This window comes from Acromyrmex echinatior, chromosome 8, assembly GCF_024713525.1.
Source record: "Acromyrmex echinatior isolate Ae372 chromosome 8, ASM2471352v2, whole genome shotgun sequence".
Lineage (NCBI taxonomy): Eukaryota > Metazoa > Arthropoda > Insecta > Hymenoptera > Formicidae > Acromyrmex > Acromyrmex echinatior.
The window spans coordinates 1,414,098-1,430,384 of record NC_141859.1 but is presented as its reverse complement, the minus strand read 5'-3'; the positions used below and the strand labels follow the sequence as shown (position 1 = coordinate 1,430,384).

Sequence of the window (16,287 nt, the reverse complement as noted above, 5' to 3'; positions counted from 1 at the left end):
CAGCCCACACCCTCTGTTCCCTTTCGCCGTCACCCTTCCTGCCTGTTCTCCGGATATAATACACCTTTAATTTCCGGATTATAAAGTCCCGCTTGACGCGCCGCGGTTAATTTACCGTTCTCGGGTGCGATTCTATGGGCTTATGTACGTACAATGCATACATATACGCGTCTGTCCATGTATATCTGTAAGTGTTACTATTGAATGCTGTAAATAGCGCAAGAGTAGAATTTACGCAGCTTTTTAGGTGTATCCCTTTCTCACGTTCCCTTCCCGCGTAAGGACTTTCCGGATATATTTTTTTTTATACAAAAGTCACGTACGTTCGAACGTTTTTGCGTTCTAATGACGTATCCGAGTGTCGTGAGATATTTCAAAATTTAATCCGAGTTGTAGATATCAAGGCATCCAATTTGAGAACTCGAAAGTTCCATAAGACATAGCGAATGAAATTTTCACTGAGAAAAGGGTCGTCTACAAATTCATCAGAGAACCTAACACACCGCCAAGGTTTAATACAAGCTTATGAAATATTCCGTAACACGAAAAAGTTATAAGTGCGAAATGAGGATAACACGTACAGACCATCTTGGTGTATAAGCTACCCTTCGTAGTTCTTTCAAGGCATCTACGGATTCTTTGATCAACTTGGAAATCTACTTTTTCGAAGTCCACTTTCTTGGCGTCTACTTAGAGAAAATCTGATTGAACATCATCTCGTTCCACACCCTGTTAACAATGGATTCTAAAAATATTTTTATAATGAAGTTTCGAGCTAATATTCTGTCAAAGTAAAGATGTAGGATCGCGAGGATTGAACTTACGAACTCGCAATACTGGCGAATAATTCGTTTGTTTAATGGAAAAGTGACACAATTAAAAAATTGAAATTTTTTAGATAATGACAGAAGATTAATTATATAAAAGTGTATTTTTTTGAAAAAATGATACATTTGTGACTCTTCCAATTTACCGCTGGAAAGCAGAAGCACTTCTTATCCTTTGATCAAATTAGATATTTTCAATTAAATCGTGAAGGAGTATTGGTGCTGAATTAATTAAAAAAAAAAACGTATTTGAAATCAAGCCTTTTTTTCCTTAAAAGATATATAAGTGTATTTTAACTGATTTCATTTGTAAAAAAACATTTTATTTCAAGTTATAACATTGTTCGTATATTGAAGAAATAAAATATCTAAATTGAAATCGTCTTCAACTTTCAAATTTAGAAATATGACACTTTTCTTTAAACGTTAGTAAATTATTTTTTGAATATGATATACCTATTTAAAATAACACAACTCTGATAAGAGATGAAATTTACATTATACTACGGTTGCAGTGTTTGAATTTTCAAAATTTATGACATACTTTTAAAGAATACATTATAATTGAAAATATGAAAAGAAAGAGTAAAGTTATATTCACTATCCTAATTAAAACGTTATTCCAATTCAGAACTTAAAAAAATGCTCTCCTGAAAAATTGTTAATTTTGAAATGTGTCACACAAGCGAATTGTCTTGGATAATATTTCACGATTGATTGCAACTATTATAACAAGTTTACAGATCGTAATATCATATTATAATAGATAGCCCATACGCGGATAATAATTTAAATAGAGGTAATTACGATATGCTGGGCGAAGTAAGTTGGCATAGTTTACTTGGATTATTAATGTCCCTCTCTGGGGGAGGATGTAAGACGGCCTCGCGCGCGATTTCTCTGTTATCGCAAGACCGGGTGCCGAGAGTGTCTCAAAAACGAGGGCGAAGAAGAAGAAGAAGAAGAAAAAGAAGAAGAAGAAGAAGAAGAAGAAGCGTAACCGCTTGGTCAAGGAGCCGAAAGTTCGTCGGGCGTGGCTTCGACGATGGGTATAAACTCCAACGGAGGGTATAAGAGGTAGAGGGAGGAAAGAGAAACACTTTTATCGAGCGTCGACACTCGACGAACTTAGCTAAGATAGAAGAACTCTCGGGAACTCGACGCGCGAACTTCGACCATTTAATGCACTCACCAATGTACATATGCAACTAGGTGCAGTTACGACGAAGACGCCGCGGTAATAATGTCTGTCCCGTGGGAGGACCGCGACGTCGAATGTAGATACGCCGTTTCCATAACGATCCCCGGCTAGTACGTGCAAACACGCGGTGTATTCGCGTTATCGGGGGAGAATCAATTATTCGGGCTTGAAATATTTTTGCACCGCCGTCCGGAAACATTCCTTCATTTTTTCCAACTCAACCCTCTTTCCACCATTCGTTCCACAGACTTCGAGACTTTCGTTTAATTGCGAATGTCGTGTAACGGCGGAAATGGAATTAACTAATATACCACCCCTTGACAAACATTGAATCGAGAGGAAACGATTCGTGACGTTTCCGCGAGTCGGTATAGCACGATCGAAGCTTCTACGCTCTGAGTTTTCCTAGCGTCGCAATTCGCATTTCGTTCGCAATTCTTTCTCCATCGTTTTGAATCGATGGCGTCGCAAAAAAGATATCAACTGAATATTTGCGGCGACTATATATATGGCGAATGTGGTGTTCCCTTGGCTCTCGGCTCGGGGTATATATATCGTCGCTCGAGTTGCTTGCGGATACGTTCACTTCCCCGTTCCCTGTTTAACATACGTCGGAACTGCCCGGTCTTATTATTCTATACGTGGCGCCGCGGGCGAAGAGGTCGAAGGCACGAAGACAGGTCGGTTGGAATGTGTCAACAGCCAGTGTGGCGTGGCACGTTGAGAAAAAGATCGGGTCGCGTGGTGCTAACGGGTGCCTCGATGCGCTTATTTGACACTTCGAGCGACAAACGGCCACCTTATTACCTTCCCATCGTCGTGTCGTCGTCGTGTCGTCGTCGTCGTCGTCGTCGTCGTCGTCGTCGTCGTCGTCGTCGTCGTCGTCAGCGGCGGCGGCATCTCCCTGTCGTAGAAGGTTTCCCGCTGATCGATTTCTAGAATTTTCTCTTCACGTACAGCAGAGTGAAGAATTCGAGCGGGAAATAAATTTCATCCGGTACTTTGCGCCAGATATTTTCTCCCATCTATGTCACCGCTGTCATTCGTACGGCAGCTTGATTCCTTCCTGTTAACGTACAAATTTACATAAGTACATTAGCGTACCAATACTCTTTTCGAAAGATATCGTTGTTGACTTTTATCGGATTTCTTTTTAAAGTAGCAAAATAAACGCCTTATTCGGCCAGAGTGGGTCTTCATGCTTAATATTTTTTTGTATGAGTTTTGTAATAAATTCTACTGAAGAATTTATTATAAAAAGTATCACTTCAGTCGGAATTGAAACCTAGATCTCTCCCATTCTGTGCGATTTTTATCATTCGATTACTGAGGCATGGTAATATTTGTCGCAATAATCAGTAAATGTAGTGAACGAACGTTTCAGGCGGTGTGAATAAATAATATTAAGTGAAAACTGACCGAGAAACGTTCAACATAAATAATTATTTTATTCGGTTAAAGCGGGTCTTGGTGCCTAATGTCTCTTTTTAAAAATTTCAAATGTCTTTTACCGTCGTCCTAGTTTCCAAAATATGTTTGCTTCAAGTATGAAAGATTAATTAGATAGATCTCGGTCAAAGCGTTACCTTAATGGCAGGCTTTAAACTGTAAACGATCCTGGTTTTTAGACCGTTAGAAATATCCATGTTGACCATGTTACTTATTCCAGTGTTTTACAAATTCCAGTGACTCCGCGAATGCTGTTGATATCGATTCCCATACAAATCATTTTAAACTGCGACTTTGATACACTTTTTTGTTGGTATTTATAAACGGAAAAGAAATAGTCACGCTTCGCGAGATAGCGTATCTCTTTAGAGAAGTTGTCGAGATAATAAATCTCTACGAATAGGAAGCTCTCGAGGTACGACCTAATGCGCATTCAGCCGGTCGGCTGCTCGCGAAATGTCCTTCAGTATTATTTATCACGAAGATAATTCATCGCCAGACTTTGTTAATATAATAGCTTATTTGCATGATGTTTTTGGAAAGGTGCCAAGTGACGCTTATGTGTTGAATTGGTCTGGGTCATCAAACCCGACAAAGTCGGATATTCGATAAGTCGCGTCATAATGCAATGGTAGAACCGAGTAAGAGTTCGCGTGGACGAGGTTCGAATAATTGAGAATCGACAAACGGGTTTAATGAATTTTTGCAAATGCGATTTCCGCATTCTCGTACGTAGGGAACGTGGCGTCTCTAATAAATATTGCTTTAATTACGTATGCAAGAGGCGTTGCATATCCACGCGCACAATCTCGACTCGCGAGGTCGCAGAAATTTCTCCGTCGATCGTGGAACTGATTAACTCATAATTGCTACCGCGGTCGAAGGCTGAATACGCGATCATCTCAAATGCATACGTAGGATGTCCTACTTTCCTCTCCCTGAAAGTTACAGTACAAATATATAATTAAAGTTAATAAAACAGAAAAACCAAATGGAGATTTTTTATCTCGGAGAAATCCTGCTGTAAATAGTGGAAATTGTGCGCACAGCTGTAGACTTTTCGAAACGTTTCGTGAGGTTAAATGGACTATTGGATGTAATTAGTAGGACTATCCAGCAAGATATCACATATGAACACGGTATTTTCAACGTTTCGCTGACGTTTATGTTATTTTAGGAAAGTTTACCTTGTAACATTGATATACGCGTTACTTTTCTGACGCAGTGATTATATTACGTGCACTCCTGTTAAAACGATTGGTGCTGAGATAACTAGCTGTCGAAATTTCCTTACTTTAAAATTGTCTTTGAATAACAATTTTGTGGATGGCTGGACTACCGCACAGCGGTTGCCTTGGGATTGGTTAACTTCAAGTTAGGTCTATGATAAGTTTAACTGGCGTCGGTTACATCGCTTTACACAGCGGAAGCGGATTAGTTTCGGATTTAGTAACAAGTTATGCGTCACTTAATTCCGGATGTTAATAGCCGCTAACTTTCTATTATTCATCTATGTATAATTAGTCGAGACTGTGATTCATTTCGATGTAGATTGAGTAATCTAATGCGCTATTATTCGTCAATTACCCGAGACTCCGAGTCGGGATTTCAATGAGAATTTCATGAGCGAAGTACAAATTTTCTAACAACGCATATGAAACTCGCGAAACTTTTGTGGTCGTTTCGCTCTTTTGCTGACAAAATATGACTAGAGGATGAGATTCGATTAAAACGACATAGTCAGAACGCCACCAAATTCAAAATTGTCCTACTTCATTCTTTCCATCCCACTTCATCCTTGTTGATGATATCTTTTCTTCTTTTTCTTCTGTATATATATCGTTGTTTTTCAAAATATAAAAAATTTAAAATCTGCCAAATCAGAATACAAGCCATTATAACATCAAGCGTACGATCCACTTTACATTGTAAATGCTTTAAAGCATTTTTTGATTGGTCAACAAAGTGAAGCAGATTGCACCCCAAAATGCTTATTAAAAGTCATCTCTTAATCAATTACTGAAGTCATAATTATATTAAAATTTAGAATACAGAAAAAACGTTCGAGATTCGAGATTCTCAGCCTTATTATCCGTTTCATCACGAGTGGCATTCGTGGATCTCGATAGATCGCGTCGGCTTATCGAATCATGTTTGGTTCGCCGTGCAAGAGTACATAACGTCCTCTGTAATCAGCGACGGATTGATTCGGTTCATTGATCGTTCGCGAGACCGGCGATTGGCCGATTTAGGGACTAATTAATTAATGGGTGCTCCGCCGTATTCATCTCTTCCGTATCGTACCGTCGCTCTCTCCCCCCCCCTTCCTCCCCCCATCCGTCCCATGCCGTGAGCGATCAAGTACAGAACGTTCGATTGCGGGCGATGCTTTAACCACTATTCAAGGCTGATGCAGTTTCGATATCGCCTCGCGTGCCACTTTGTACCAACCGATCGACCACCGATTCTATGGATTCCACGGTTTCGAGAACCGCGAGTCGACCAATCCACGAAAATGGTGAACGTGTTTTCTCTCTCTCATCAAAGATATTTACGATTCCAGCCTCGATAAAGTCACATTTTTGTTTAATAACGGCGCAGTGTATAGTATCTTTGTACAAAATCCTATGATCGAAAGTAGATCAAATTTGATTCGTATATTTTCAGATTATCACGAGTCTTCTTCGCGGATGGACCGATCGAATGATAACGGCAGCAATGGTGAGTGAATTCATATGTATCTGCATGATTATTTATTTGCTTTTAATGCATTTATTTAACAGTGATAGCCATGATAAACGCATTAAGAGAAAACAAATTTTAGGAACTAATGTGATATTTAATTCTTCGAAGTTGACGATGGATCCATTGGATCTACTCATTTATGTTCTTTATGTTACATGCAAATTTAAATTATTATGAAACAAACTTAGTATCATTTCATTATTTTGATTCCTTGAAATTAACATTAGGAGAATCAACGTTTCTTATTTACTAAAAGAAATAAATTAATACATTATTATGGAAATAAAAAATGATAAAAAGTATAATATTTCATTAATATAAAAACATAATTATGAAAAATAAAAAAAATTCAGAATCCTATTTTTTTAATAAAAAAAAAGTATTAATCTGAAACATAGAAACGTCAATGACAACTATTCTTTTGATATTAATCAATTAAAATATTGCAAAATATTGCAGGCCGGTGTCAGTGTCTGTGTTATAGATTTTGGCGTCAGCTCCGGAGGAGTTGAATATTAAAATAACTGCTTTTATAATATCGTGAGAACGAAAGTAATACGAAAAATATCAAAATATAATCGTGATAATAAATGACATGACATGACTTGATATCGTAGTTGCGACAAAAATATAGAAATTGTTAGAAATTAAATAGTTATGATGAGTAGAATCCCCGTGGATTAACGCCGAACGTTGACGCATTGTGCAAAATATCTTAATATCTTTTCCATCTTCGTTATCTTCACTGTGTTGTTCACACGTACTCAGTATATCCGCTTGCAAAACAGACGTGACAGACTTCGTTACTTCGCGGCTCATAATTAGGCCATCGAGCCTATTAAAAGTTAAGCGGGCTTGTTAAGCACGCGGCACAACTATTTCTGGAACTAATTGTAAGAGACGTGTACTTACATCGATCGACACGTGTTTCGTCAGGACGAAGTAATCACACGCTCAACTTATGCGTACTTGTTAAAAGATGATTAGCATCACCAAGAGAAGAAAATTGTTGTTTAAACTGTTTAATTTGTACATATATATATATATATATACACACATATATACTGTATGTATATACCTTGCTCAGAGATGAGCCCGAAAGATTACTTTTTATCTTGACATTCTCATTTAAAAATTCTGGAGGCGGAGAAATACGCTACGAGAAAGTGAGAGAGATTATTCCGTGACATTATATACGTAATATTCCGGAGATAATGTAATATCATACATTTCTCTAATTTCAAAAAATTATTATCCCAATGATGTAAAAAGGTTCTTGTTCTTTTGAGAATAAAATGTTAAAACTTGCACAAATTAGAGGAGATTTTTTTACAACAAACGTAAAGTACTTGCTCATACAAAATTAATCATTTATACGAAGTACAAGCGCTTAGTTTGTAGAACACAACTTACAATTTTCAAAGTAATTGAATTACGAAGTTTCCCAAGCTAACCGAAAGATTTTAGCTTTTAGTCACAACTGAGGAACGACTTATTTAGATGCCGTAATTTAAATGCCGCGACACAATATTATATTGGTTCTTAGAGAAAATCAGCGTTTAAGAAAACCAGCAAATTAAGATAATAGTGTTCAATTTATTTTCGTAAAACGTCACGGACAAATTGGTGATCTTTCACAGTTTGAAACTAATAATTTGACAGCTGAGGAAAGCTGAGATTATCAATGGCTCTCATAGAGTATTGGAGAAATTCTGTCGAGTTCGCGCGCGTTGTCGCTGTCAGCACGTCGTGGTCAAAGGTGCCACGGTAAAAATCGTGAATGCTCCGGTGTAAACCAGAAGCAAATGGAAAAAAGAAGAATATATATATTTATATAGATCGGGAAATAAAAACGGAAAAAGGAGCAGAGCCATGCATCGGTTGTGGCCGATTCGGCCGATTCGGCCGGCGCTCTTGGCGATAGCCATTGGTGATAAGGACTTCATTGTCTCGCCGCCGAATCGAAAAACGGATGAACGCGCACAGTCCAACGGAATCAACGGGTGGGAAGGGGAAACAAAAAAAAAACAGCAGAGGAAGGAAAAACCGGAATAGGAGTGGCGACAAAGCGACCAATGCTCAACGGATGCGAATTTTTCAGGCGCGTCTGCATGCGTGTGGACGCGAAAAATGCACAACCCGCAAAGTGAGCTGAAAGCGAGCGTCGTCAGTCTCAGATAAATGGCGTGTATACGAGCCATAACGCCATTTGTGGTTCGACAGCTTCGGTTGGAGTATCGAAACTTTGCAAGTAGATGATAGGAAAATAGAAAAAGCAAACATCAGAAATATTAGAGTTCACATATAGTGTAAATTTAATGATAAAATTGTAATCTTTGGAATTAAATATTGCTGTTTAAATCTATTAGATTCATTCAATTATAAATGTCTTTGTCTCAAAGATCAAACAATTCAATTTTTTTTATATCACATAAAACGGACAGTTTAGCTAAAGTATTTAAAAATTTAGCTACAGATCAGAAAATATTTTATTAGACCATCAAAATAATTATGTAATATACCTATTTGAACTAATTACTGGAATGTTAATTTTTTGCAACATGCTTGAGATTCCTACATAATTACTTCAACGGCCCAGAAAAATTACTATCAAATCTATTTATAGTTGAATTTTTAGATACTTCAGCAAAATCGTTTTTATTTCTATATACCTGTGAAATTAGATAACTCTTATTAAAATAAATTAGCACTCATTTTTTTTTTATACGAGTTATGTCATTTTTCCTTGATATTAATCAATGCCTTTTAATTAACATAAATTAAATGGGTCTTACAGACCGAGTCAGTAACTGTGTTATAAATTTTGGCGTTAGCTCCAGAGGATTAAAATTTTTGCTCGAGATCAATTTTACCCAGTGCATTTACTCGCGCTCGACGGTCGTATCGGGGACTTGTACTTTATTCGATATTTAATTAAATTCGTGTATACCTTCGTTACAAGCTGCTACTTCCTTGATTTGCGATACTTTATAATCAGATGACGATCACCGGGGGCCACAGGAGAAACGACGACGAATCTAGGGAATTCTGTTGGATTTTAATTTGTCTCGGATTGATTGAATCTCGAAATTGGAAATAATTATTCGAACACACGAATGAACGCGGTCGAGTTTACCTGGCCGGATCGCGACGACGCCGACGTCGACGGTATCGCGGCGGATAAAGTATCGGCGCGCCATCGATCTCCCCAGCCGCCAGTTTCCTACGCTCGCAATTTCCGACTAGCTACAACAGTCGCCTAACCGGATCAATTTTTCATTCAAAGACAAATTGGGGACGGGGACGTGAAGCCTGGTAGCCGACCGCCTTGCGTGACAGCGCTTCGAAAAGCGCGACAAGGCGTGAACTCGGTTTAGCACATTACTAGTTTGGCTCGCTTGGCGGATGTCCGCGTAAATTATTGGATTCCGGGCAGCTGATCAGGATAATGGTGACGTTTTGTAGTTTTCATTTTTCTCCTTAATAAATCGATGTGGTTAAATGATCGTATCGGCTTATAAATTATTTTGGAGCAAGTCGCTAAATAATATTCTCAATAATCGTGACTTTCGAAGTAGTTGACATTTTCTAGTGACGTAATTGTTTATATTTATTTAATAATTTCCTAGATATAAAATATTTGTGTGCAGATATCCAGTTGTTGTTTTTGATGATTTTGTGATATTATTATATGTGATATTAATTGGAAAGTTGTCACATTTTATTTTCTTTATTTTCTTAATTGTTTTTTTTTTTGCGATAATTCTTTATAATTTTATAAATGTATTTATCGTGGATGTTATGTGAATATCGTAAATATTTATTCTCAATTTATATTTAAAGCGTTGCTTTAAATATTATTAAATGTATATTATAATATGTATATATTCAGTAACAGGTAATATTTTTTTATTCGAAAAATATATTTATTATTGAATATTTAAAATAATTGAGTGAGCCGGAAAGTGGTGCATATATTATCACTGGAGTATGATTCAAGATATATGATTAGGTAGAAAGAGAAGTTAGATTAGCTGGAACAGGGACAGATTGCAGTGGATTTCATTGATCGCCTGACGTAATTTCTGTGCCAACGGAGAGAAGCATACGGGAATAAATAGCGTTAATTTCTCACTTTTCGGCGTAAAATTGCGCGATACGGCCATTTCCTCGTATTCGGGGAGCTTGTAACCGGCGAGAGGGCGGAAGGAAGAGAACGCGGGTGCGGTGGATGGAGGCGCAGCGGGCCACCCGGTAACTTGGAAGCCATATTAATAGTCGGCACTTAAGAGTTTCATTAAGTCGCGACCGCTCGATCACTGCCTACCGTCGCTCTCCCACCGGCAACTTTCAGGCCCCATAACCGCCATCTCCGCTTTCAGGCTACCTCCACCCCTTTCTTTAAGCTAAAGTTATACTTCCCGCACGTCTGGAAGTCGCGTACGTAAACCGGGGTTTTATCAATTCCGACGTATTGTATTTTTTACCCCGTTAATTGCCAGCGAATGAGAAAGTGGCGAAATTTATTTCAATTCTATCTTGTGATATTTTTTAAATATCATGCATTCATTATATGTGTATAATTTCTTTCTTTAGTTCGAAAATATTCTTTATTTTATATGAAATAATTAATGTTTGTAAAAATACGTAAAAATCGTATTGATAAATTTTTAATCTCTGAAATGAATATTTGTGATATACATATATATATCTAGAAATAATTAAGATATATAGCAGGAAAGGTAGCTTCGTTAATTAAGATGTGTAGGAAAGAAGGTAACTTCGATCTACTCGCCGCTTCGCCGAGTATAAGTTTAATCCTGTGTTAATAATTAATATTAACGTCGTATAATTCTGTTTAAATGAAGTTTTCATTAGTATCCACTAACATCGTGCGATATTTGTCAACGCGAGCGAACACGACATGCAATTCCCGTAAATAAATGTCAGCGTTGAAGCATCGGGTAACGTGAACTGCGATATTTATCGTATGAAAATATTGCGAAGGGTATAAACTTCTTCGTTAAAGTCAGAGCTTCTCTTATCATAGCTAAGTCGACGGTTTCTGAATATTCCTAATTAAGCTCTAATCTAGACCTTCAATAAATCGTATTTATTGTATAATTTAACATTCAATTATAATTTGCTTTTTTTTATTCGATATTATATATTTTATAATATTACAGTATTGATATTATTCGATATCTTTGGATGAGAGTTATACAAAAGAATATAAATAATTGTAAAGCAAAATTGCATAGTGGATCTTATACAAAGAGATTTTCTTAGTACAAGAAACGAATACATCCCAAAAAATATTATCATTTATTACGTCACATTAATTTTTTACTAGTAAGGGGACTAAAATACTAAATTGTCGCCGTAAAAATAGCAGGTATAATTGATATGCAAGCAATGGCATTCATAAAGTTCCATCTTTATTAAGGATAATAATCATTCCTTTCGCGTGCCAAGTACGAAACGAATCTGAAGCGCGCGTACGGGGGTGTAATTGGCATTCATAAAGCCGTAAAGCTCGCGACGCGATCATTATATCTACCTTATTTTTCTTTTTTGCGCGGAAAAGGCAATTCACTTTCCCATTTAACGCGCACTTATCGCGCCTCTGAAGGATATCTTGAGGCAATTAGTTGAGTAGAGAAGGCAAATGAGAGCGTAGCGGCGTAGCTCGATGGCAAATTGCGGCAGCAGTTCCTCGGTTGCGTATTAATTAGTACTTTCCATACATTTGGCGAAATTATCCGCTACGATCGATCGTCGCGGATGAGTATTTGTCACCCAGGAATGGGAGAATTGCTAATCGCTTCCGACACTGTTCCGCAAAGTATACCAGAGTCAGTGCAAACAATTACTAATCTCGCCGAAGGCGAAAACGCGGCGTGGCGCGGCACGGCATGGGATGTACGAGCGGAGAAGAGAATGGACCGACCGTAAACACCCGGCTGCATTTGCAGCACGCGCGCATCTCCGCCGTCACCGCCGCCTCTTCTACCACTTTTACGCGAGAATTTATGACCCTCCGTATGCCAGTGATTGAGATGGGCGTATCTAATGGCGCGGCTGTCCGCGCCGACGATCTATGCGAACCGATTCCCGGTTGCACCCTTCTCTCTCTCTCTCTCTCTCTCTCTCTCTCTCTCTCTCTCTCTCTCTCTCTCTCTCTCTCTCTCTCTCTCTCTCTCTCTCTCTCTCTCTCTCTCTCTCTCTCTCTCTCTCTCTCTCTCTCTCTCTTTTCGTTCTTTCCTCTCGTTTTGCCTGGATCTCTTTCTCCCTACGGCTCTTTTGTCGGCCCGACCTATTCTCCTTTCTTTCTCCCCGTGACCGAAAGGGAAAAGGCAACAAAGGTGGAACGCGGTTCAAATTTACCAGCTTGATTTAGACTGTCTATTCGGTAAATAAAACTAAGTTATCACGCGCGAGGGAGCTATCTGAGGGTGCAGGTGGTTCTCGTACTAGACGCTCCAGGCTATCCCGTGTCGTTGATTCCGCGAACTGTATTCTCGCAGCAGCGCGATGATCTTGATATGACCCTGGAAACAATAAGATGAGCGAATTTGACAACTCGTATTTAATTTATCGAAATATCGCAGCAGCGAATCCGTATTTGGCCAATCCTGATAACACGCAACATGCCCACCCACATGGTTTTCGTTTTTGCTCGCCGCCAGCTGCGTGGCTGCTTTCAATTTCGCTTATATAACAGCATAACTGGACGATAATTGCGATAACCTCGAATTGTTCCCAGGGACGCGTTCGATGTCTCTCGTAAAAAATACACATGAATGTGTATTTTTTGAATATGAATTACGAGCAGGGGCGGAACAATGTTACCGCAGAATTTCGTAATGGTACACAAGGAACGTGCAATTTACCACGATAACAGTTGTTCGGCTCGTGTAGCTTTCACCGGTCGGGCCGTGGGCAGGTAGTAGAATCTGCCCAGGCATGCATGACAGTATTGTCTTGCGGTAACGAAATTTCATTATTCGTGTGGGTTGCCGCGTGCACACACGCCCCCGCAACGCGGCTTTGTACCGCGCGAACAAAGATAACGCTGATGTCCGCTGTCCGCTGTCTCATCTATAGGAGTAATCGTAAATAAAGTCGGCGGAGCGAGAATCATGACCGCGGTTTTCCTGCCGCGAGATGGGAGATATCAGTTTTTTCGGCTTGCATTATACGCGGCATTGATCGTAAGGTATCTTCCGGATAAAGTTGGTGTCTGATTACAGTTTATCGAAAATATAACGTTGTGTCAGATTAAATCATGCGATTAGTGAAATATTGCGTGTTATCAAGAAAAACGTATGCGTCAATAGTTTACGTATTTTAATATCTCTTCTGAAATACAGAGATGTTACGTGATAGATGATGAGAAAATTGTTGTATACATGATTGGGTGTCATTTATGTTTTGTATTTATGTTTTTTTTTTCTTTGAAATATTAGGCCACCTGGCTTATGATTTCCATCTTTTTCTTTTTTTTTTTTTTAATATACAATCTTATAAATATTTTTCTTTATAAAAAAATAAGATCTTGCTAAAGTATCTAAAAATTTAGCCAAATAGAAATCTGAACATAATTTTGTTGAACCATCAAAATAATTATGTGAGATGCTCAAACTATTAATTAGAACTTCAATAAAAAATGTCAATACATTTGAAGTATTGTTGATCACGTTTGAATGTCTCATACGTATAATTATTTTGAAAGGTTCAAAATTATTTTCAGATTTGTATCTATTTAAATGTTTAGATACCAAATAATTTATTAACAAAATCGATTTTTTATAACGTTAAAAGAGATGACAAATGTTTAAATTTTATGTCTTTCGACATAAAATTTTAGATTCTCTGTATATGCTTGTACCGTAATAGTACATAATCGTCGTGTGTGAAAATTGTTCGGGAAACATTTTTGTTTGCGGAGTTAAAGTCTGCGGTGGAGGGCAATCGAGACTCGAACACTCAAGATCGAGTGTATACGTAGCAATAAAGGCATGCGATCGTTATCGCACGTAGTTCCTTAATTGGCAGCTCTTCATGGTATGAGCACCGTGAGAGGTCATGGCGGTCTCGAGTGGTTCGTCAAAGGACGAGCGTCATCGTTACTTGTCTGACTGTCACTTTGCCTGATTTCAATTCGAATCTCATTTCTCCCGATCTTCACCCATCCTTCACCCATCCTTCTGACCTTCTCTTTCTCTCTTATGATAGCTTCAGGATGAGAATATCTCGTTATATTCGACATACACGAACGTATCAGCAAAATCATTGAAGATGTAATCGTCTAGCGACCTATATTCAATTAATTGGTCTCCTATTGTCTTCGCGTGGTTGATATGGTTAGCTTCGTACCATGTCGCGTCGTTGCGCGTGTACACGCATGTATACACAGTGAAAGACAGAGAGAGAGAGAGAGAGAGAGAGAGAGAGAGAGAGGGGGGGGGGGAGACACACATACATACATACATTGACATCATAGACTTCTATATTACATCGCTGGCTAGCTAGACCGTGGTACAGGAAATTAATAGTAGGGATGGTATCGCGTGTTGTGCCATTTGTACCGCTGGAATTTACTTGGAATACATCATCAAGTTTATGTTGCGTATGGTATACAGCAACAACACGGCAATGATTTACATATATATGTATAATTATAATTAATACGGCGAGATGTATAGCCTTGGCTATGAGTATAAAGCATTCCTAAAATTGACATGAAAGTTTTATATCTAGTGAAAAATGCATTTTAAGAAACAGTTTCATTGAAGAATAATGTTTATTTTTCAAACAATTTTAATATTATATCGTTAATCCTTTTTTAATTTTTATTATCGCTAATACTCTTTTGAGGAAATAAATTAAGGGTGCTTTATATATTCATATATTTATATATATTTATATCATGTTATTTGAAATCAAACCCCGTCAACACTTAACCCGGGAATATTCACCTGGGGTATTTTTATACTCTAACGGCAAAAAAATATGAATTGTAAAATATTGTTTTTCTATGGATATTGTTTAATGTATTTTCTTTCTTTTTTTAATAATATTTCTTTACGAACCTTTACATTTGCAATTTCATCGAAAAACTGTAATAAAAAAAGCGTTATATTAATTAAAGTTCTTTATTATTTAAAAATACTGCCATAATAATAAGCTGTTTAACATGTTTAACATCTATTTAATATTTGTTTGGTTTCGACTTTTTTCAGAAAATTGTGATTAAATCCGTATCTATGTTCTCATGTACTAATAAATTAGGAACAATCAGTAATATACAATAAACAATATTAACGTTGTTAACAATAGTGATTTTTATTAGGACGTAAAAATACCTCAGGTGATCGTTTACGTATAAAAAAAATTAAATCCCAGGTTAATCTTTTAAAAAGGATTATAACGTCACTTGAAATTCGATTGGTGGTCTTCGAAATAGATCAATTGCTTCGCAAATGGATCAAGCTTCCCAGATTTGATTCTTATCGTCGAATTGGCATCACTTTCGTGCGGATCGCCATCGAGATCGCTCAATGGCGGATAGGAGTCTCTCCCTAGTTCGTTCCTAATTTCGCATTCATGTTCTTGCATCACCTAGCAAACGGAGGAGCGTCGCTAATATGGGCAACGTAACGTTGCCGCGGCATTCCCGATATTACTATTTAGTCACGAAACCGCAAGCCCGGACGAGCGTTCAAAGCCGCGTGGCGTAAGTTATTGGCTTCAGCGTTGTTCGCGCAGCGGTGTGTCCGGCATTACGGTGTTCTGCACATACCGGCATCACCGCCAACTGCACATCGTGTTCTACCGCAGCCTTCCCTGAGGCGACGAGGCGACGTGGCGACGTTTTCCGCTAAATCGATTTCTTCGGGAAGCAGTGACGCGTACTATCAATCGGAAGGAAGGAAACGCCGGAAATTCGATCTTGCTCGGTCATTGATGGAAGACGGTTGAGAACGACGAAGAAGAGTCTCTCGACTGTGCGCGCGCACGCGGGTAACTCTTATAATTTATGAAACTCTCGAGTTACCGTAG

General features: G+C 38.2%; 1 protein-coding gene across 7 annotated transcripts in view; it reads left to right on the top strand.

The window, feature by feature from the left end:
- The window catches only part of LOC105150813 (synaptogenesis protein syg-1), a 444,748-nt gene that overhangs the window by 39,770 nt on the left and 388,691 nt on the right, over nucleotides 1-16,287 (top strand). For all 7 annotated transcript variants that reach the window (XM_087408701.1, XM_087408703.1, XM_087408700.1 and 4 more), the window contains one exon: nucleotides 6,145-6,198. Coding sequence is in view for 1 of the 7 variants with exons in the window: in XM_087408706.1 (XP_087264832.1) it covers nucleotides 6,168-6,198 (31 nt within the window). In the remaining 6 variants the exon portion in view is untranslated. The remainder of the gene's footprint in view (nucleotides 1-6,144; nucleotides 6,199-16,287) is intronic.